The sequence below is a fragment of the Microcaecilia unicolor genome, chromosome 3 (assembly GCF_901765095.1).
Source record: "Microcaecilia unicolor chromosome 3, aMicUni1.1, whole genome shotgun sequence".
Classification (NCBI taxonomy): Eukaryota; Metazoa; Chordata; class Amphibia; order Gymnophiona; family Siphonopidae; genus Microcaecilia; species Microcaecilia unicolor.
This window is the reverse complement of record NC_044033.1, coordinates 372,064,046-372,080,521: the sequence shown is the minus strand read 5'-3', so window position 1 is coordinate 372,080,521 and position 16,476 is coordinate 372,064,046. Positions and strand designations below refer to the sequence as shown.

General features: G+C 42.1%; 1 protein-coding gene across 2 annotated transcripts in view; it reads left to right on the top strand.

Annotated features, from left to right (window-relative positions):
• LOC115465133 (low density lipoprotein receptor adapter protein 1-B-like) overlaps window positions 1-16,476 on the top strand; it is a 92,748-nt gene that overhangs the window by 75,641 nt on the left and 631 nt on the right. Inside the window, exon 9 of one of the 2 annotated variants that reach the window (XM_030195535.1) lies at window positions 4,593-4,666. The exons of the other annotated variant lie outside the window; for it this stretch is intronic. Within the exon in view, the coding sequence (XP_030051395.1) occupies window positions 4,593-4,641 (49 nt within the window). The 3' untranslated portion in view covers window positions 4,642-4,666. Of the gene's footprint in view, window positions 1-4,592; window positions 4,667-16,476 lie in introns of those variants that run through there. 2 annotated transcript variants of the gene reach the window in all.

The following is a 16,476-nucleotide window of genomic DNA, read 5'->3' as shown; positions in this document are numbered from 1 at the left end:
TACTGTGATTCAGATTGGGCAGGGGATCATTCTGATTATAAATCCACAAGTGGATATGTGTTTATGTATGGAAATGTACAAATTTCATGGGCCAGTCATAAACAAAGTATTGTGAGCTTGTCTTCTACAGAAGCTGAATATGTGGCCGTATCGGAAGCGTGCAGAGAACTGATGTGGATTGAAAAACTTTTGCTGGATTTCGGAATAGCTGAAAAGAGACCAATCCAGATAATGGAAGATAATCAGAGCTGCATCCGACTGTCACAGAATGACAAGGTTCAGTCACGCACCAAGCACATCGCAACGAAATACCACAACGTGCGAGAGTTGGCGAAAGAAGGGGTCATCAGTCTAGACTATTGTCACACCAGTGAGATGACAGCTGACATCATGACCAAACCGTTACCCAGAGAACATTTTGTGAATCTGCGTATAAAGCTTGGACTTTGTATGAATAAATAATTGCATGACAGTTATGCATGAGAAGGGGTTTGTTGGAATGTAATTGTATTTTACATGCATTGCCTGTCAGCTATTATTTCTCTGTGATTACTCTGTGACCTCTGATGTGAATTACTTAGAGAGGTCACACAGCTATGCAACTTCCTGTGGGGGTTCAGACACAGCAGATGCAGCACATGGAGCACATGGAGCTCATGATCTCTCCTAACCTGAGAGGATCTATGGTGGTGTGAGCATCCATTACCATCTAAGCACATGGAAGGAGCTGATAATACAAATGTATAGTAATATGTATATATAAGCCTGTCTGATTATAATCTAACTGCAAACTGTGAGTAAACAGATGTTTTGTTACTTCAACTTTAAAGTGACTCAGCAGTGAATTATTCTGGGGTGAATGAGAGAGAGATGAAGAAAGAAATTAACATTTCTAAAGCTGAAGCTGTGTGTACTAAAATCTGCTAATTATTTACTACAAATAATCCAACACTATAGACTTCTCCCAGAAAAAAAAACAGGCATCAAACAGCAGCAGCTCTTTGGGTACAGGACTATGTGGAAAAAAAAAAGATTCCTGCATTTCTTTCTGATCTGAAGAGATGGTATGGTATCGGTCTGTTACCAGAGCAAGGACTAAGAGCTCCATTCTTGTCACCTGTGCAGCACATTTTTATGTGCACTTTGGAAACATTTAGCAGAACAGATGTTGGCATCTGTGATAAAAGCTTGTTATCTGCAGCAGAGCCCATTTTATTCCTATGGGCCCTGCTGCAGATAACGCAAGCTAATCTTTAGTAAAAGACCCCCTAGCATTTTTAGCACACGCTAATGATTAGCGTGCGCTAAATACTAGAGACGCCCATAGGAATACATGGATGTCTCTAGTGTTTATCACACATTTATTTTTAGTGCGTGCTAAAAACACTAGCGTGCCTTTGTAAAAGGGGCCCTTAGAAATGTACTAGGAACCACCCAAGCTAATTGTAAACTGTGCAATACATTAACAAAAAGGAGATATTTAAAAGCTTTCCTAGAAATGGAAAATACTAATCTGTCAAGTCTTAAAATCCAAACCTGTGTAAATGGTTGACACTATGGGGTAAGTATTCAGCCAGCAGTGATGAGCATTTTGCTGACCGCGACCAGCGTTATTCCCTGATATTCAATGATGAGCCATGTCCAGTCTTTGGCATTGAATATCCGGTTTATGTGGAGCCGACTAACACATAGCCAGTTAAGTTGATATTCAGAACTTAAAGGGCTATATGGGTTACCGTATAAAGATAGGACTGTGTTTTATGCCGTCCTGTTTATGCAGTTACCCTGGCCATTTAAGTGCTGAGTATTGGCAGTTAACCAGCCAACTGTTGAGTCCACCCTCAGAACAACCCCAAAATAGTCAGTTTTCACTTAGATGATAACTGCTAATTTTTAGCGGTGATAATGGCTGAAGTGCCATTGAACATTAGTAGATAGACCCGAACAAGCAATTTAACTGGTCAGTGGCAGTTTCTGCTGGTAAAATCGTTTTGAATATCAACCCATCTGTAGCAAGTCCCACAAGTAAAGTGCAGTGAGTACTTGAAACCATAATCATGGATCTTTGTATTTTTTTAATTGATAAGCCACAAGTTGAACCCTTGAAAAATAGAAAATCTAACAAAATTAGTGAAGCATTCTGTGTGGAAAATTAAACAGGACATCCTGTAACTCTCTTCCTGAATTCTTCCAATCTGCTCTAGTTTTCTTTTAAAGAATATTTTTATTCTAGTACTCGACACAAATGATTCACTGATTCCTTACTTACATGTAGATATACAGAACATGCAACAAGAGAAATGAGGATATATATATATATTTTTTTTTTAATTTATCAAGAAGTCTTTATTGAGGCTAAAAACCCGCAAATACAACACAATAGAAAAAGCAACCACAAACATATTGGCAAAAAGGTAAACAACAAATCATAGATTTATTTATATATTTATTTACTTCATTTGTACCCCACATTTTCCAATTGAATTATCGGTTCAATGTGGCTTACAGTTTGCAACAGTTAAACATATTACATTGTCATTAGAAGTCGATGTGTGCTTTGTTCAATTTCTGTTAGTAATTCGAGTTTCGCGGTGTGTTGGTTGGTGTTCAGTTTTACTGTGTAGGATCATCTAATAAAGATTTTCTGAAGAAGTGGGCTTTCAGGTGTTTTCGGAAAGTTAGGTAGTCAGTCATGCATTTTAGTACTTTTGGTATTGCGTTCAATATCTTGGGACAGATGTATATGAAACTGGTATGAAGATTGTATTTTAGACCTTGACATCTTAGAAAGTGTAGGGTGAGGTAGGTTCTTGCACCTTCTAACACATTGCATATAGGTAGGTCAATTAAGTTTGTCACATATTCCGGTGCAAGGCTGAATATTATTTTATAGGCCAAGGAGGAAATCTTGAAGGATATACATGTTTTGATGGGTATCCAGTGTAGTTTTTGGAGCAGTGGTCTTGCGCTTTTGAATCATTTTGTACTGTTTGCAGTTTCTTTAGTAGTTGTTCCTTGCATCCAGGATAGGTTCTGTTGCAGTAGTCTGCATGGGTGAGGACCGTGGATTGGACCAATGTGCGGAATACGTCTCTCGGGGAAGTAATTTTTTTATGTGTTTCAGTTTCCATATGGTTTGGAACATGTTCTTCATCATGTTTGAGATTTGTTTATCAAAGGATAAAAAGCAGTCAATGGTAATTTCTAGGATTTTTAAGTTGTCAGATATTGGGAGAGATTTGCCTATGGTGTTGATGTTTGGGAAGCATACAGTGTTGTGTGATGATGTGAGTATCAGGCAGTGTGTTTTTCCCTTGTTCAGTTTAAGCTTGAACGATGATATCCAGGATTCTGTTTACACCGTCCATGATTCTGATTGCAATTTCATGCAGATTATTTTTGAAGGAGATGTAAATTGACACATCATCGGTGTATATAAGAGGAATATGATAGGTGTATGATTGGATAGTGTTCGGGCAAGGGGGACCATCATCAAGTTGAATAGCATTGGTGAGAGCGGCGAGCCCTGGGGGACCCCACTTTCTGCTTTCCAAGGGGGGGGGGGGAGAGAGGAAGGTGTCTTCACTTGATAGGATCGTTCAGTTAGGAAGCCTAGGAGCCAGTCAAACACCTTCCCTCTAATGCCAATTTAATCGAGTATTCTTTTGAGGATTTGATGGTTGACCTTATCAAATATTCTTGACATTTCAAATTGTAGTAGGAGAATGTCCTTTCCATTTGAGTTTCTTTTTTGAAGTTAACTAATAGTGTAATCAGCACTGTTTCGGTTCTATGATGAGGTCTAAAGCCTGATTGGGATTCATGTAATATGGAGAATTTTTTAATGTAGTCAGTTAGTTGGTTGGCCACTATTCCTTCCATTATTTTAGTCATTATAGGTATGGATGCATCTGGCTTGTTGTTCGAGATGTCAGTGATGTTTTTCTTGGTGTCCTTCGAGATTGGTGTGAGCAGTATGTTTCTCTGTATCTGTGGGAAACGGTCTTCCTGGAATATGTAGTTCAGGTGGGAGGTGAGTTCTATGAATCGGTCTGGGCAACTTTTAGCACACGGTTGGGACATGTGTCTAGCATACAGTAGGCGGAGGAGAATTCTCTTAATGCTTGTGCCACTGTCTTGATTGTGAGTTGTGCAAAGGTGGTCCATGTCCTGTTTGATGGGGGGGGGGGGGGGCTTCTGGAGGGTGATCTAGTTCGTCTGTGAGGGTTTTGAAATTTGTGTCATCTTGTATTTGGTTCTTCCTTAGTTTGAGGGTCTTTTCTTCGAAGAATCTGGCAAGGCCATTTGCCGATGTGGAATCTTCATTTGTTATCATCAAGGGTTTGGTGTTCAGAAGATTATTTAGAAGTTTGTATAATTTCTTTGTAGTTCTTTGTAGAATTTCTTTTTAGCCTGTCAAATTTTGATTTTGTATCTGTTTCGAGCTTCTCTCCACTCGATTTTGTTTCATTTTTGTTCCCCCCCCCCCCCCCATGCTCATGCTAGTCTTTTGCAGAGAATTTTAACCATTTTTAGTTCTTCATCAAACCACGGGACTGATTTTCGTCTCTGTCTGAATTTTGTTTTCATAGGGGCTATTGTGTCCAATATGTTGGTGCTTCTTTCATCGCATTCTGTTAGGAATTCTTCTGTGTTAGTCGCTGGGGACCGTTGACCTTCGTGTATGGCTGTCCAGAATTTGGTTGCATCAATTGTATTGGGTGAGTTTGTGCTCTTTCCAAAAGAGGGTCATATTTAGCTTAAAATGATCAGACCAGGGGGTTTCCGTCCATCTCAGGTTCTGTATTTTGAAGTTATTGTCTTGTGAGAATCTATATGCTAGTAGGTCAATGGCATGGCCTTTAATGTGGGTTGTGGTCACTGGTGGTTGCTGGAAGTCCTGTAGTTGAAGGAATTTGTCATATTCTTTGGAGCTGTTTGTTTTCTGGTCATCAAGATAAAGATTAATATCTCTTATTAACAAGGTATTGAGGTTGGTAACACATGTATTTGAGATGAAGTCCATGAAGTTTTGAGTTACTAGATAAACTTCCTTCTATATAAGTTTTAACAAACCACCCTTCTACCCAAGACCAACCTCTCCCCCCAAAAATGAGTATATTGAGCTGCAGTTTTTGAATGTTCCTGACATACACATTGGAATTAAATCTATTAGGCATGCTCTACATGCTTTCCTTACCATACCCATCTTCTGCCACACTCCTATACCTAATGGGCTGCCTCTTATTGGTTCAGGTGTGTGTTTCATTTTCTTTGTTGCATGAATCGGTCTGGGCAACTTTTAGCACACGGTTGGGCTCCTGGGCAATAAGGTTTGTGGGCTCCCCACCCCCCCTCACAACATCCCATCTGACAGAAATTACTGGTTTGCATCAGTCTTAATATTTCTAAAGCTCACGCCCTGTGACGATCAGAGCCCTTTTCTTCCTTCTGCGACAACTTAATATGCATAAAACTATTACACTGACCCTTAGAACACCAATACACCTCTTCCTATTGGTAAAACAGACCAAGTGGAACAGCTACAGATCTCTGCACAGAAGCTACATGCCCACAGAATTCTGTACCTCACTGACACGCAAAGCACAGACCCTCACCAAATACAGAACAAGGGATCACAAATTAGAAATAGAGATATAAAGACAAAAAGTGAACCCGAAGAAATTAAACTAGGTATGTATCACAACATGGGGGAAATAAAAAGAGAAATGCATTTCCTTTTTACCCTGAACAGAATACAAAGACATCCATGATTTACATTTCATAAAATAACATAATCTAGTTAATAAGCTTTAATAAAACACTTTTTTTTTCTACCTTTGTTGTTGGGACATTTTATTTTTCCATCATGTTGGTGCTAGTTTTCTTTCCTGCTTTCTTATTTGTATTCTGCTCCTTTCCAGGGGCTGCTGTCCATTTGTCATTTCTCTTCTCTCCTCCTGTCTTGTTCCATTCCCTTATTGCATCTGTCTGTGACTTAGTAATCTTTCCCTTTTAGCTCTGTTCTCCCTTTTTCTTTTTCTTTCGTTCTGACTCTGTCAACTCAAATTTCACCCGCTTTCTCACCCTGTAGTCCTCCATGTCCTTTTTTTTTTTGACTTTTCAACTACCTATCGACGTTCCATCTCCTCCTCTCACCCCCTAGCTCTCCCGATTCCCATCTCATTCCTTCTCCTGCCTGCTGATCTTTTCTATCTCTCCTCTTCTCCAGTGTTTCCCAAGTCCTGTCCTGGAGTACCCCTTGCCAGTCAGGTTTTCAGGTTGTCCGCAATGAATATACATGCATGGTCTCTATTATATGCAGATCTCTTTCATGCATATTCATTGTAGATATCCTGAAAACCTGACTGGCAAGAGGTACTCCAGGACTGGACTTAGGAATCACTGTTCTGCTCCCTATTACTGCATTTTCCCCCTCTGTACTTATCCTCCTCTTACTCATCTCCTTGACAACCTCCATGACCTGCCCCTCATGAGTCCTTCATTCCAAGTTCCTCCCCTCTCTTCCCCCATCCCTCATTTATTGGCCAACATCTCCTTTTCTTTCCCCACCCCTACCCCCTTGTAATCTGACATCTTCATGTTTCTTCCCTCCACCATCTTCCTGTTACATTCTCTCCCTCTTTCTTCCCTACCTTCCTGCCCCTGTGAGCCAATATCTTTTCTCTCCCTCCTCTCCCAGATGCATCATTTCTCTCTCTCTCTCTCTCTCACCCCCATCCCACAACTCGTCTACCTTTAAACTGTGTCTTCAAGGAAGTTCCCTGGCAATGGCAGCAATTCACAGCCACTGCTTACGGCCTGTTCAGAGCCTCTCTTCTGCTGCAGCCTGCCGCCACGTAAACAGGAATTGTTGCCGCTGCTGGGGAACCTACTTGAAGACATGGTTTAAGGTAGGGGGAGTGAGGAATGTGGAAGAAACAGGGAGAAATGTTGGATTCTGAAGGGGGAAGTATTCTGCTGCTTTGGGCCCTCGGGCAGTGCCCAGTTACCTGAATGGTCAGTCTGCCCCAGCTTTGTTGTAAGTTTTATTGTGAAACCTACTGACTGAACTGTACAGCTTTCTTAATGATTACTGTGTATACTGCCAACTAATACCCATTTCTGTTGGACAGTGGCACCCTGTGGTTAAAATATAAAATCCATCCTTTTAAATCTGACAGTGACATCTCATATATCAAACTTGGTTTCATTTTATTACTGTGTACAAACCAAAAATATATTTGGGCACCATTCCATTCAAGACGCCCTCTCCTCCAGCTCAAAGATAATACAGAACCACGAGGGGCTGGAAAGAATTCCTTGAGCATATGCCATATGCTTTCTGTACTTATTCTAATCTGCATAAAATGACTGAACAGTGTCTTGACGTACTGTGCAATACCTGTGATGTGGAACAGAGCTGTTGGATGTATGGAATAATGCACTCTCAGACAAGACACAACCTGAAACCTGCAAGCATTGCTGATCTGACAAAAGTTTATAACATAACATAGTAAATGACAGCAGATAAAGACCTGTACGGTCCATCCAGTCTGCCCAACAAGATAAACTCATTTTATATGGTATGTGATACTTTATATATATACCAATATGAACAAATAAAGTACACGGCCTATTGTGTCAGTACTGGATGTGTAAATGTATTGTTTTGGTAGTAAATAAACAGTCACAATGAGTAAAGTGACAACAAAAGTTCAAAATGCCCTTTTTCCTTAAATTGAAACGGTTTGTAACATTGGGACCCTGTTTGTTTCTGTTCCATCTGTAAATAAGACTCATTAGGTTGGTGCATCATGTTTGACTTCCTGTTGATGGCTTTTTTTTGTTCTCCTGTAGTTACCTCTATTCAGGTAGCTTAGCAGTGCTTAATGAAAGAAAACTGAAGATTAAAACTAATGAACTTTTAAAGAGCAAGACATTTACTTATATTTGGAGCATTCAGGCTGCAGCAGTGCTGGAAAAGGCTAGTCTTGACAAAGGAGATTTTTCTTCTGAAAGCGTTGACTCCTGTGGAAGCTTTCACTCAGAAACAAGATGGAGTTGTTACAGACTCTTAACACACATTCATGGTAAAATGGATGCAGTGCTTGGAAAAGCTCGGCTTGGACTTGGGTACTAATAAGCATGGTAGAAGATTCAATTAGATAACGTAGGGTTATAATTTTATTTTTGTGATACAGCAGGAGGTATGGGACTCAGATTACTAGAAGGCATTTCTGGCTGTGGAATTGGTGATGGAATCCTCTTCCAGGAGTCAACACTTAGATACAGAAACATGATGGCAGATGAGGGCCAAATGGCCCATTCAGTCTGCCCATCCTTAGTATCCACTATCTCCTCCTTTCCCTAAGAGATCCCATGTGCCTGTCCCATGCTTTCTTAAATTCACACACAGTCCTTGTCTCCACGATCTCCACAGGGAGGCTAGTCCATGCGTCCACCATCCTTTCTGTGAAAAAACATTTCCTTAGATTATTCCTGAGCCTATAACCTCTTAACTTCATCCTGTGCCCTCTCATACCAGTTTTCCTTCATTTGAAAGAGACTCGCCTGTACATTAGTGCCACAAAGGTATTTAAATGTCTGCTTCATCTCCCCTCTCTCCCACCTTTCTTGCAGAGTATACATATTTGAGATATGTAAGTCTTCCCCATACGCTTTATGACAGACCACTGACCAGTATTTCCATATGAAGAAGATATTTGGCACAGCCCAAGTGAACATACAGAAAGAAGCAATGGTATCTGATATGCTAGTTTTCCTGGTTATACCTCCTCCCTCCATTCCTCCAATGAGAGAAGATAGAGGTCTCAGTCAGTCCCAGATAAGATAATTATCTTCCCTTTAAAAGACTTTTCACAATATATATGACTCAAACCCACAAGTATAGACCAACTAGAGCCAAAGGTCAGATGTTCTTTGGGTGTGGCAATGGTGGAGGCACACACAATATAATGATGTGGTGCAGCATCAGCTCACTGTTTCGGAATCTCACACTTAACAGAATGGCAAGATTTAGTGTTAGGTCAGGGAGTCCACTGTTTGCAGAAGTTATACCAGGAGACCCACTCTAGGGCCTCATACGTGGAACTTACCTATGCCTTCCTGCTTGTTCAATGAAAGTTTGCCCTCTTACTGGAAATTGGTTTGTTTTGAAAAGAAAGGAATGTTATCCTACTTGTTCCTCATTAGGAAAAGAATTACCTTCAAAGTATTTGCCATCCTGGAATGCAGGAGACTTCTGGATATCTAGGAACGCAGTACGTTCATAGCCAGAACATTGTTCAAGTTGGAAATCATAAGCTCATTAATGCAGTAGTCACTCTGAGATCTCTTAACTGCTAAATGTCATGAGAGGCTGCCATCTTTCTATGGTATTTAGGAATTGTCAGCAATAATCCTACATTTGTAGTGAAATTATGCCATTTCTATTTCATGCTATGTTATTGTGGCATTACATTCATCCTGAGAATACTCACCTTATTGATAGTTTTTATTTGGATAGATGGGCTATAAGAACTATCATCTCCATGTCCATTCCTGTGTATCCATATGAAAATCTTTTGTAGACTCTACATCAACTTGGAATACATGCTACCAATCTTTTCTCCAGAACTCAGGAGCAATAAAGAATCTAGTCTGCATTACCTGGATGTGATAAGAACAGTAACAATCTACTGGTCCGGAACTAGGAATTTAGAGAGTCATTCAGCATCTCTGTCTAAAACTGTGACCCATGGAGTATGAAATCATCAGAATCATTGGTACTCATGTGGACAGAGGCAGCATTGGTAAGGGGAGAAATGCTTCCATTGCTCACTCAAGCAAAGTCTCTAAAAGGATTATTATTTTTTTTTTACCCCTACTTAGAAAAAATGGAAACACCTCTTCTGGAGCTATGTAGAACTGTGACATGGGCCATCATCCTTGCTGCGCAGTACAATGTGTGCTCTTTTGATAAAAGGATCATTACCTCAGCTATAGGCTTCAAATACATTTCTCCTCTCTTCTGTTATTGTTTTGACACATCCTGTCATGTTAGTGGATGTTGTGACAAAGAGAAGGGATGAAAAGTTAAAACAGATTATATTACCCACACTGTTTAATAGCTGAATCTCTCTCCATAATGATTGTCATCTTTCCTACCTGGCCAAACCTTAACTTTTGAGGAATTGTTTTTCTTTTTATGAAACAATTGCTTTAGTGGTAGTCAAGAGCTGAAGCGCTAAGTGCTGGGTCTTGCTAATAGTTAAGGAATCCTAAGTTGCTTTCTATTTAGGGTTCAGGAGCAGTGAAGGGAGTGAAGTATTTAACAAACATTATGATGAGTTATATATTGTCACCAGGGAGAGAGCTCCCGGTACAATCAAGAAACAAATGTCCACCAGCAACTTCAATTTTAAGGCTTTTATTCCATGCAGGTTTCTAGTAGACCTGATACACGGTTCCAACAGCAGCATTCACCTTTAATCTTAAGCACATGTAAGCCCCCTGAAAGTGCGTGGCAAATAGTCCCCTTTAAGCAGTAGGCTGCCAGCACCTACCAGGATTCAATACAGGCTCACAGTCAGCTTCAGTCTGGGCTCTTTATCCAGTGCACAATAAACAGTAGTTCAATTCCCAAGACAAACAGTTCAATCAGTTCATCATCCCAGTTAAATCACAAAGCAGCCTTTAACTTCAGGAGGTTTTAATACTTTAGGGACTTCCTCACACCCAAGGGATTTCAGCCTGCTTCAGTACTTTAGGGACCTCTCTTACCCAAGGGTTTTCAGCCTGAAACTGCTTCTCTCCTCCTGAACTGAACTTCTCTGGGACTCCTTCCCACCTGCCTAATTAATCCCTGGCTTCTGCTCTCACAACCAATCATTCTCCTTCCACTAGCTTCCACCACACCCATACCAGCTGAGTTAAGCATTAGACTAATGATGAGCTCCTGCACACAGGGTTTCCTATCTCTCTTCCCCCCTAGTGGTAGCCTATCTACACATCCTGCCAGCTTACACCCATGTCTTCCCCGATTGCAGCTAGGAGTCCAGTCCTGGTTCTTCATCTCACCCCCCCCTGGCTCCTTGCCTGCAATACCTTCTGGGACTTGTATTTCAAACTGAAACTGCCTTAACCCAACTATCCTGGATGTGACTATCACAATAGTTATTTTTTGAGTCTTGTCTTATATTACAGTGCAGTTTACTCATTTTTAATGTGTGAAGAAACACCCCAGCAGGATGAGGCCTGTGTAAGGTATTTATACTTGCTAGAGTAGCTGGGATGTAGAAGGGAATTTTGAACCTGTACTCATTAGCTGTGATCTTGTAGGGGTGATGTAGACATGTCTGGAGCTACTTGATGAGCGTTGAAGATCACCATATCTTGTGGCCTATTAAATAGGTAGGGCAAAGACCAACCATAGAGCATCAGGGATGCCACTACCATTCTACCAGTCCCTCGCATACCTGTGCTAGAAAATGTGAATGTTTTATTGGATAATAGTTGAGTCATTCTGTTTTATTTATTTTTATTACATTTGTACCCCGCACTTTCCCACTCATGGCAGGCTCAATGCGGCTTACATATTGTATACAGGTACTTATTTGTACCTGGGGCAATGGAGGGTTAAATGACTTGCCCAGAGTCACAAGGAGCTGCCTGTGCCTGAAGTGGGAATTGAACTCAGTTCCTCAGGACCAAAGTCCACCACCCTAACCACTAGGCCACTTCTCCACTCAATGTGTGAAGAGTCATTTTGTAAAGGTTGCCTACTTTTAGCTAGCTTTGTACAGACACGTAGGTGTCTACGGGTCTTTATAAAACAGTAATACAAATCCTGCAGAAATAGCAGCTAGGTTTAAGCTATGTGGGTATATTATAAATTACACCTGTACCTTATGCCTGGGATAGACTTCCTGAGCCATTATGTCAAGCTCCATCCCTGGCCGCCTTCAAATCCGGACTAAAGGCCTACCTGTTTGATGCGCTACAGAAATGATTTGTAGTAGTAGTAGTAAACGGTGGTGACTCCTGCACTCTGCCTAACCTTTTCTCCTGAACACGTTTAATCTAAGTCTTGTAGATGTATGTGGCTTGTGCCTAACTGTACCACACATACTTTCATACCTTAGGTAGTTTTATAAGAAGCGTTTTATGTGTGTACCTTTTCTAAAGTTGCCTCCTCGGGAGGTAATTATAATAAAGCATCTTGGCGTGAAAAGCATGTTTTACACATGGGAAGTACTATTATAAAATTTCATGTGTGTATTTGCATGTCCAAATCCGTATCCTGACGAGCATTCATATTTTTGCATGAACTGCTCGCAGGCATTCCTAGGGACAGTGTTTGGGCATAGCTGGCAGTCATGAGCTTTATTGAGGTTGCTCTAGGATCCTGTTTAAAGCACACACACACACTGCCTTTATAAAATAGGCGTTTTTTAAAATGCATATTTCCCCTCCCCCCCCAAACGGTGCCTTTAGAAAATAGACGTTTTTTAAAAAAATGTGTATTCCCCCACCCCCACCACCAATAAGCCATACCTGCCAGAAAGAAAGCTGTTACCTATATCCGTGCAATTAGGAAACAAAGGTTCATAAAAGAAAGATGAAATATCTTTAACTTCTATTCAAAGGGATGCTACTAGTCCTGGACATACTAACACTACTCCCTAATGATTATAGGATGATTTCCTTTATGGGCATGTTGATCATTCTATTTCAGTATTGCTCCGCAGCAGTGGGATTTAACGTTCCCTATGCAGCAGTTGCTGGTAATGTGCTCCCCTCATAACTTTGTCGGTGATAATGAAATGATACTCTTCCCCACTGTTGTTTAATTGCATGCTATTTCTTTCTTGTTGCAAGCTGCCATGTGGACTGCGTCAATGGTTATACAGGTAAACTGGCTTCTCCTGTCGCTTTGCATATGTTGAGGCTCAGCCTTCTATCTTAGCACTGCATTTTTGGTTTAGTCTGGAGAATCTTCTAGCAAGGCAAAGAACATGAGACAGGGGATAAGCACTGGATCTAATCTCTTTGTCATTTTCTTTCTGGTTTCTCTTCTGTCTGTTGCTATTTCTTCGCTGTTTCTCACTATTTAGCCCTCCCATTTCCCTTGCTCTGTTCCTAAATCAGTTAGGGATCATTTAGTAAAAATGTTAATGCCATTAATGAGCATTAAAAAGAGACCTGCTGTAAATAATGTGTGTTAGCTATTCACAAATGCCCCCTTACTTTGCTAGCTTGCTGTGAAAGCTGGGTGTTTCTTATCCATGTCCAGATTCAGTTTAGTCACACTTGCTGCTCATACTGAGCAGTGTGGTAAGCTCCTTTATAAGGCATTGGCAGTTTTGCTTTGCCTAGTTGTCTTGAGGGAGGCCAAAGACAATGGCAGCATCATTTATAAGAGTTAAAGGTAATTGCACTTTTCTATTTCTGTCCAAGTGGACAGTTGTCCTGCAGCCTAAAGGTATCATTGGCTACTTCAAGGACTATAATCAGGGCCGGCTCAACCATTCGGTAAGACTATTTAGTCACCTAGGGCAGCAGTTTCTTGGGGAGGGGCAGGAAAGAGCAGCTGCTGTCAAAACAAAACAATAGGTCCTGCCAGCCACACAGACTTGAAGATTGGCATAAAGTTTAACCTGCATTTTTATAGAATGTTTGTGCAACACTTATGACTGTTGAGGTTAATTATTACACTGTTTATGTTTATTGGAGAGGTTTAATATACCGCTTTTACTAACCAGCCGGTCAAAGTAGTTCACAAAAAATATAAATAAAATTACTCGTGAAAGGAATGCCATTTCGGTATAGGAGAGAAGCATGGGGAAGGGGATTAGGTATCATCAAAGGGTTGGCGGCTAACAACCAGAAACTCCTCATTGCATCTGGCCAAAGGCTAACTCAAAAAAGTAGGTTTTTAATAGAGCCATGAATTTGGAAAAACAGGGTTTGGAGCAAAGCTTGGGGGGGGGGGGGGGGGGGACGATTGTTCCAGAATAGATGTGCAAAAACGGGGAGGGAAGTACCAAGTGGTGAGAGTCAAGGGACTGGTAGAGTAGTATGGGGGTAACCAGGGACAACAGGTATGGAGGGGAATCTGTATAGTAGGTCTTAAAGGTTAGGCAGAGAATTTTGAAAATTGTGATTGATACTGGGAGCCAGTGCAGTCTGACAAATAAGGGTGATATTTGGTCAGAACGTTTGGCATGACAAATAAGGTGTGCAACAGTATTCTGGAGTGTTTGAATATGTTTAAGTTGAGTTTGAGAAACGCCATCTTAGATTATATTAATATAGATTATATTACCAGAGCTTGACAAATCCAGGGTGCCAGGTTGCCACAGTGCCTAGAAATTTCATCCTGGCATCTGGGATTTCTTACAGCCGATGTTGTTTTTTCTTCTCCTTCCTCAGTGCTGCCTCAAACTCCTCCTCTCCCCATGCACAGTGATCAAGCTCTGCAGATACTTGAGCCTCGCGGTGTAGGAAGTTGGAGAAGTCTCATGGGACTTGAAACTGTGAGACTCCCCCAACTTCTTCCTCCATTCAGCTCAAATATCTGCAGAGCCTGATCACTTTGCAGGGGGAGAAGAGAAGTGAGGCAGTGTTGTGAGTAATGGCTGGAGAGGGGCCTCGAGAGAGACTGGAGAGAAGGATGGTGGGGGGGGGGCACAGAGTGAGGCTGAGGAGGGGGTCATGAGAGAAACTGGGTGAAAGCTGAGGAGGGAGGCATGAGAGAAACTGGGTAAAGGCTGGAGAATGGGGCATGATAGAGAAAGAGTGAAGGCTGAGGGGACATGAGAGAAATGGGTAAAGGCTGGGGAGGGGACATGAGAGAGAGACTGGGTGAAGGCTGTTGGGGGAGGGTTATGAGAGAAACAGACAAGTAGGCTGGGGGGGGGGGGGCTATGAGAGAAACAGGCAGATAGACTGGGTGAAGGATATGAGAGGAGAGGTTATGAGAGAAACAGACAGACTGGGTGAAGTTTGAGAGAGGTAGTTTTTGAGAGAGAAGCTGATAGGGACCATGCCTATGGTGATAGGTGAAACAAAGAGGTAATTTCCTCTTTGCTTCACCTATAGAGACCAGAGGGTGCTGTTATACAGCTGGCTTTGGGAAGGGAGACAATTGACTTCTGCAATGATTAGCAGAGGCACCTTAAGCAACTGCTTTACTAAAGTTTTGTTGCCCATAGACACAAAGTAGGGAGGGGGGAGGGTAAAAGTAAGTCAATTTCTTAAAGAGCTACTGCTAATCTGGGAGAGGATTCCCCCCCCCCCCCCCTGAAATTTTTTTTTACTGGAGACAATGGGTGAGGAAGGAGATGCGATAAAGGTCTTAGACTGGCTAATCAGTTTTTGGGCTGGCTCCTAGATTTAATGAAAAATTGTCAAGGCCTGCAACAGTAATTGAAAGGCATGGACAAGAGTATGAAGTGCTTGGGTGTTGAGGATGGAACGTAATGAACAAATTACGTACAGGGCCACCGAGGGGGGGGCAGGGGGGACAAAATTCCTCGGGCCCGGTGCCGCAGGCCCACCCGCCCTCCGTCGTCGACTGTCTGCCACCGGGCCAGTCCCCCTTCATTGAAATCACAGCGCCTCTTACTTCCATGTGAAAGCGCTGCAGGCAGCAGCATCAGATCGCCTCCCTTCGGGCCTTCTTCCCTCCCTGCGTCCCGCCCTCGTCTGACGTAACTTCCACGAGGGTGGGACACAGGGAGGGAAGGAGGCCCGAAGGGAAGCGATCTGCTGCCTGCAACGCTTTCACATGGAGGTGAGAGGTGCTGTGATTTCAATGCAGGGGGCCCAGCCCAGAGGGGGGGGCCCCCGGGGATGGCCTTGCCCTGGGCCCGGCCCAGTCTCTCGGCGGCCCTGATTACGTAGAGCAAAGCCTTCATAAGGTTGGAAATCTGTGAATGAAAGTGGAGAGTTAAGTGTAATACCAAGATAGTGAAAAGATGTGACAGGTGTGATACTCAGTCCAAAGAACTGAAAAGATTGAATGGGAGGAGGAAGATCTCCAGTGATCCAGCAAGCCACAGTTTTGTCTTTGTTCAAAACTAAAAGGTGTTGAGAGAGCCAGGAAGCAACTAGAATAGGTCAAGACTTTTCCGTAAGGGACTCAGTTCAGGGTATAAAGGAGTTGGAAAGAGAAGAAGAATATTGGCTAAGGGGGCAAGGAAAATATGGAAAATAAGAGGGGATAAAATTGAACCTTGTAGTACTGTACTGATCAAAGGAAAAGCGGTGGAAGTAGATGATGTGGTAGAAACTGTAAACTCTTTGGAGGGAGACTGCAGACTGGGGGGGCTACAAGGTCCAGTACCCTTGCATAGGCTCTGGCTATGGTCACCATGGTCATTCCTTTTTTCTGGGGACCTAAGTAGGGATTTATATCAGTTGCCTTCCGCATATGTATCACTCTACTGTTAGTCCATCCTATCAGCTCGT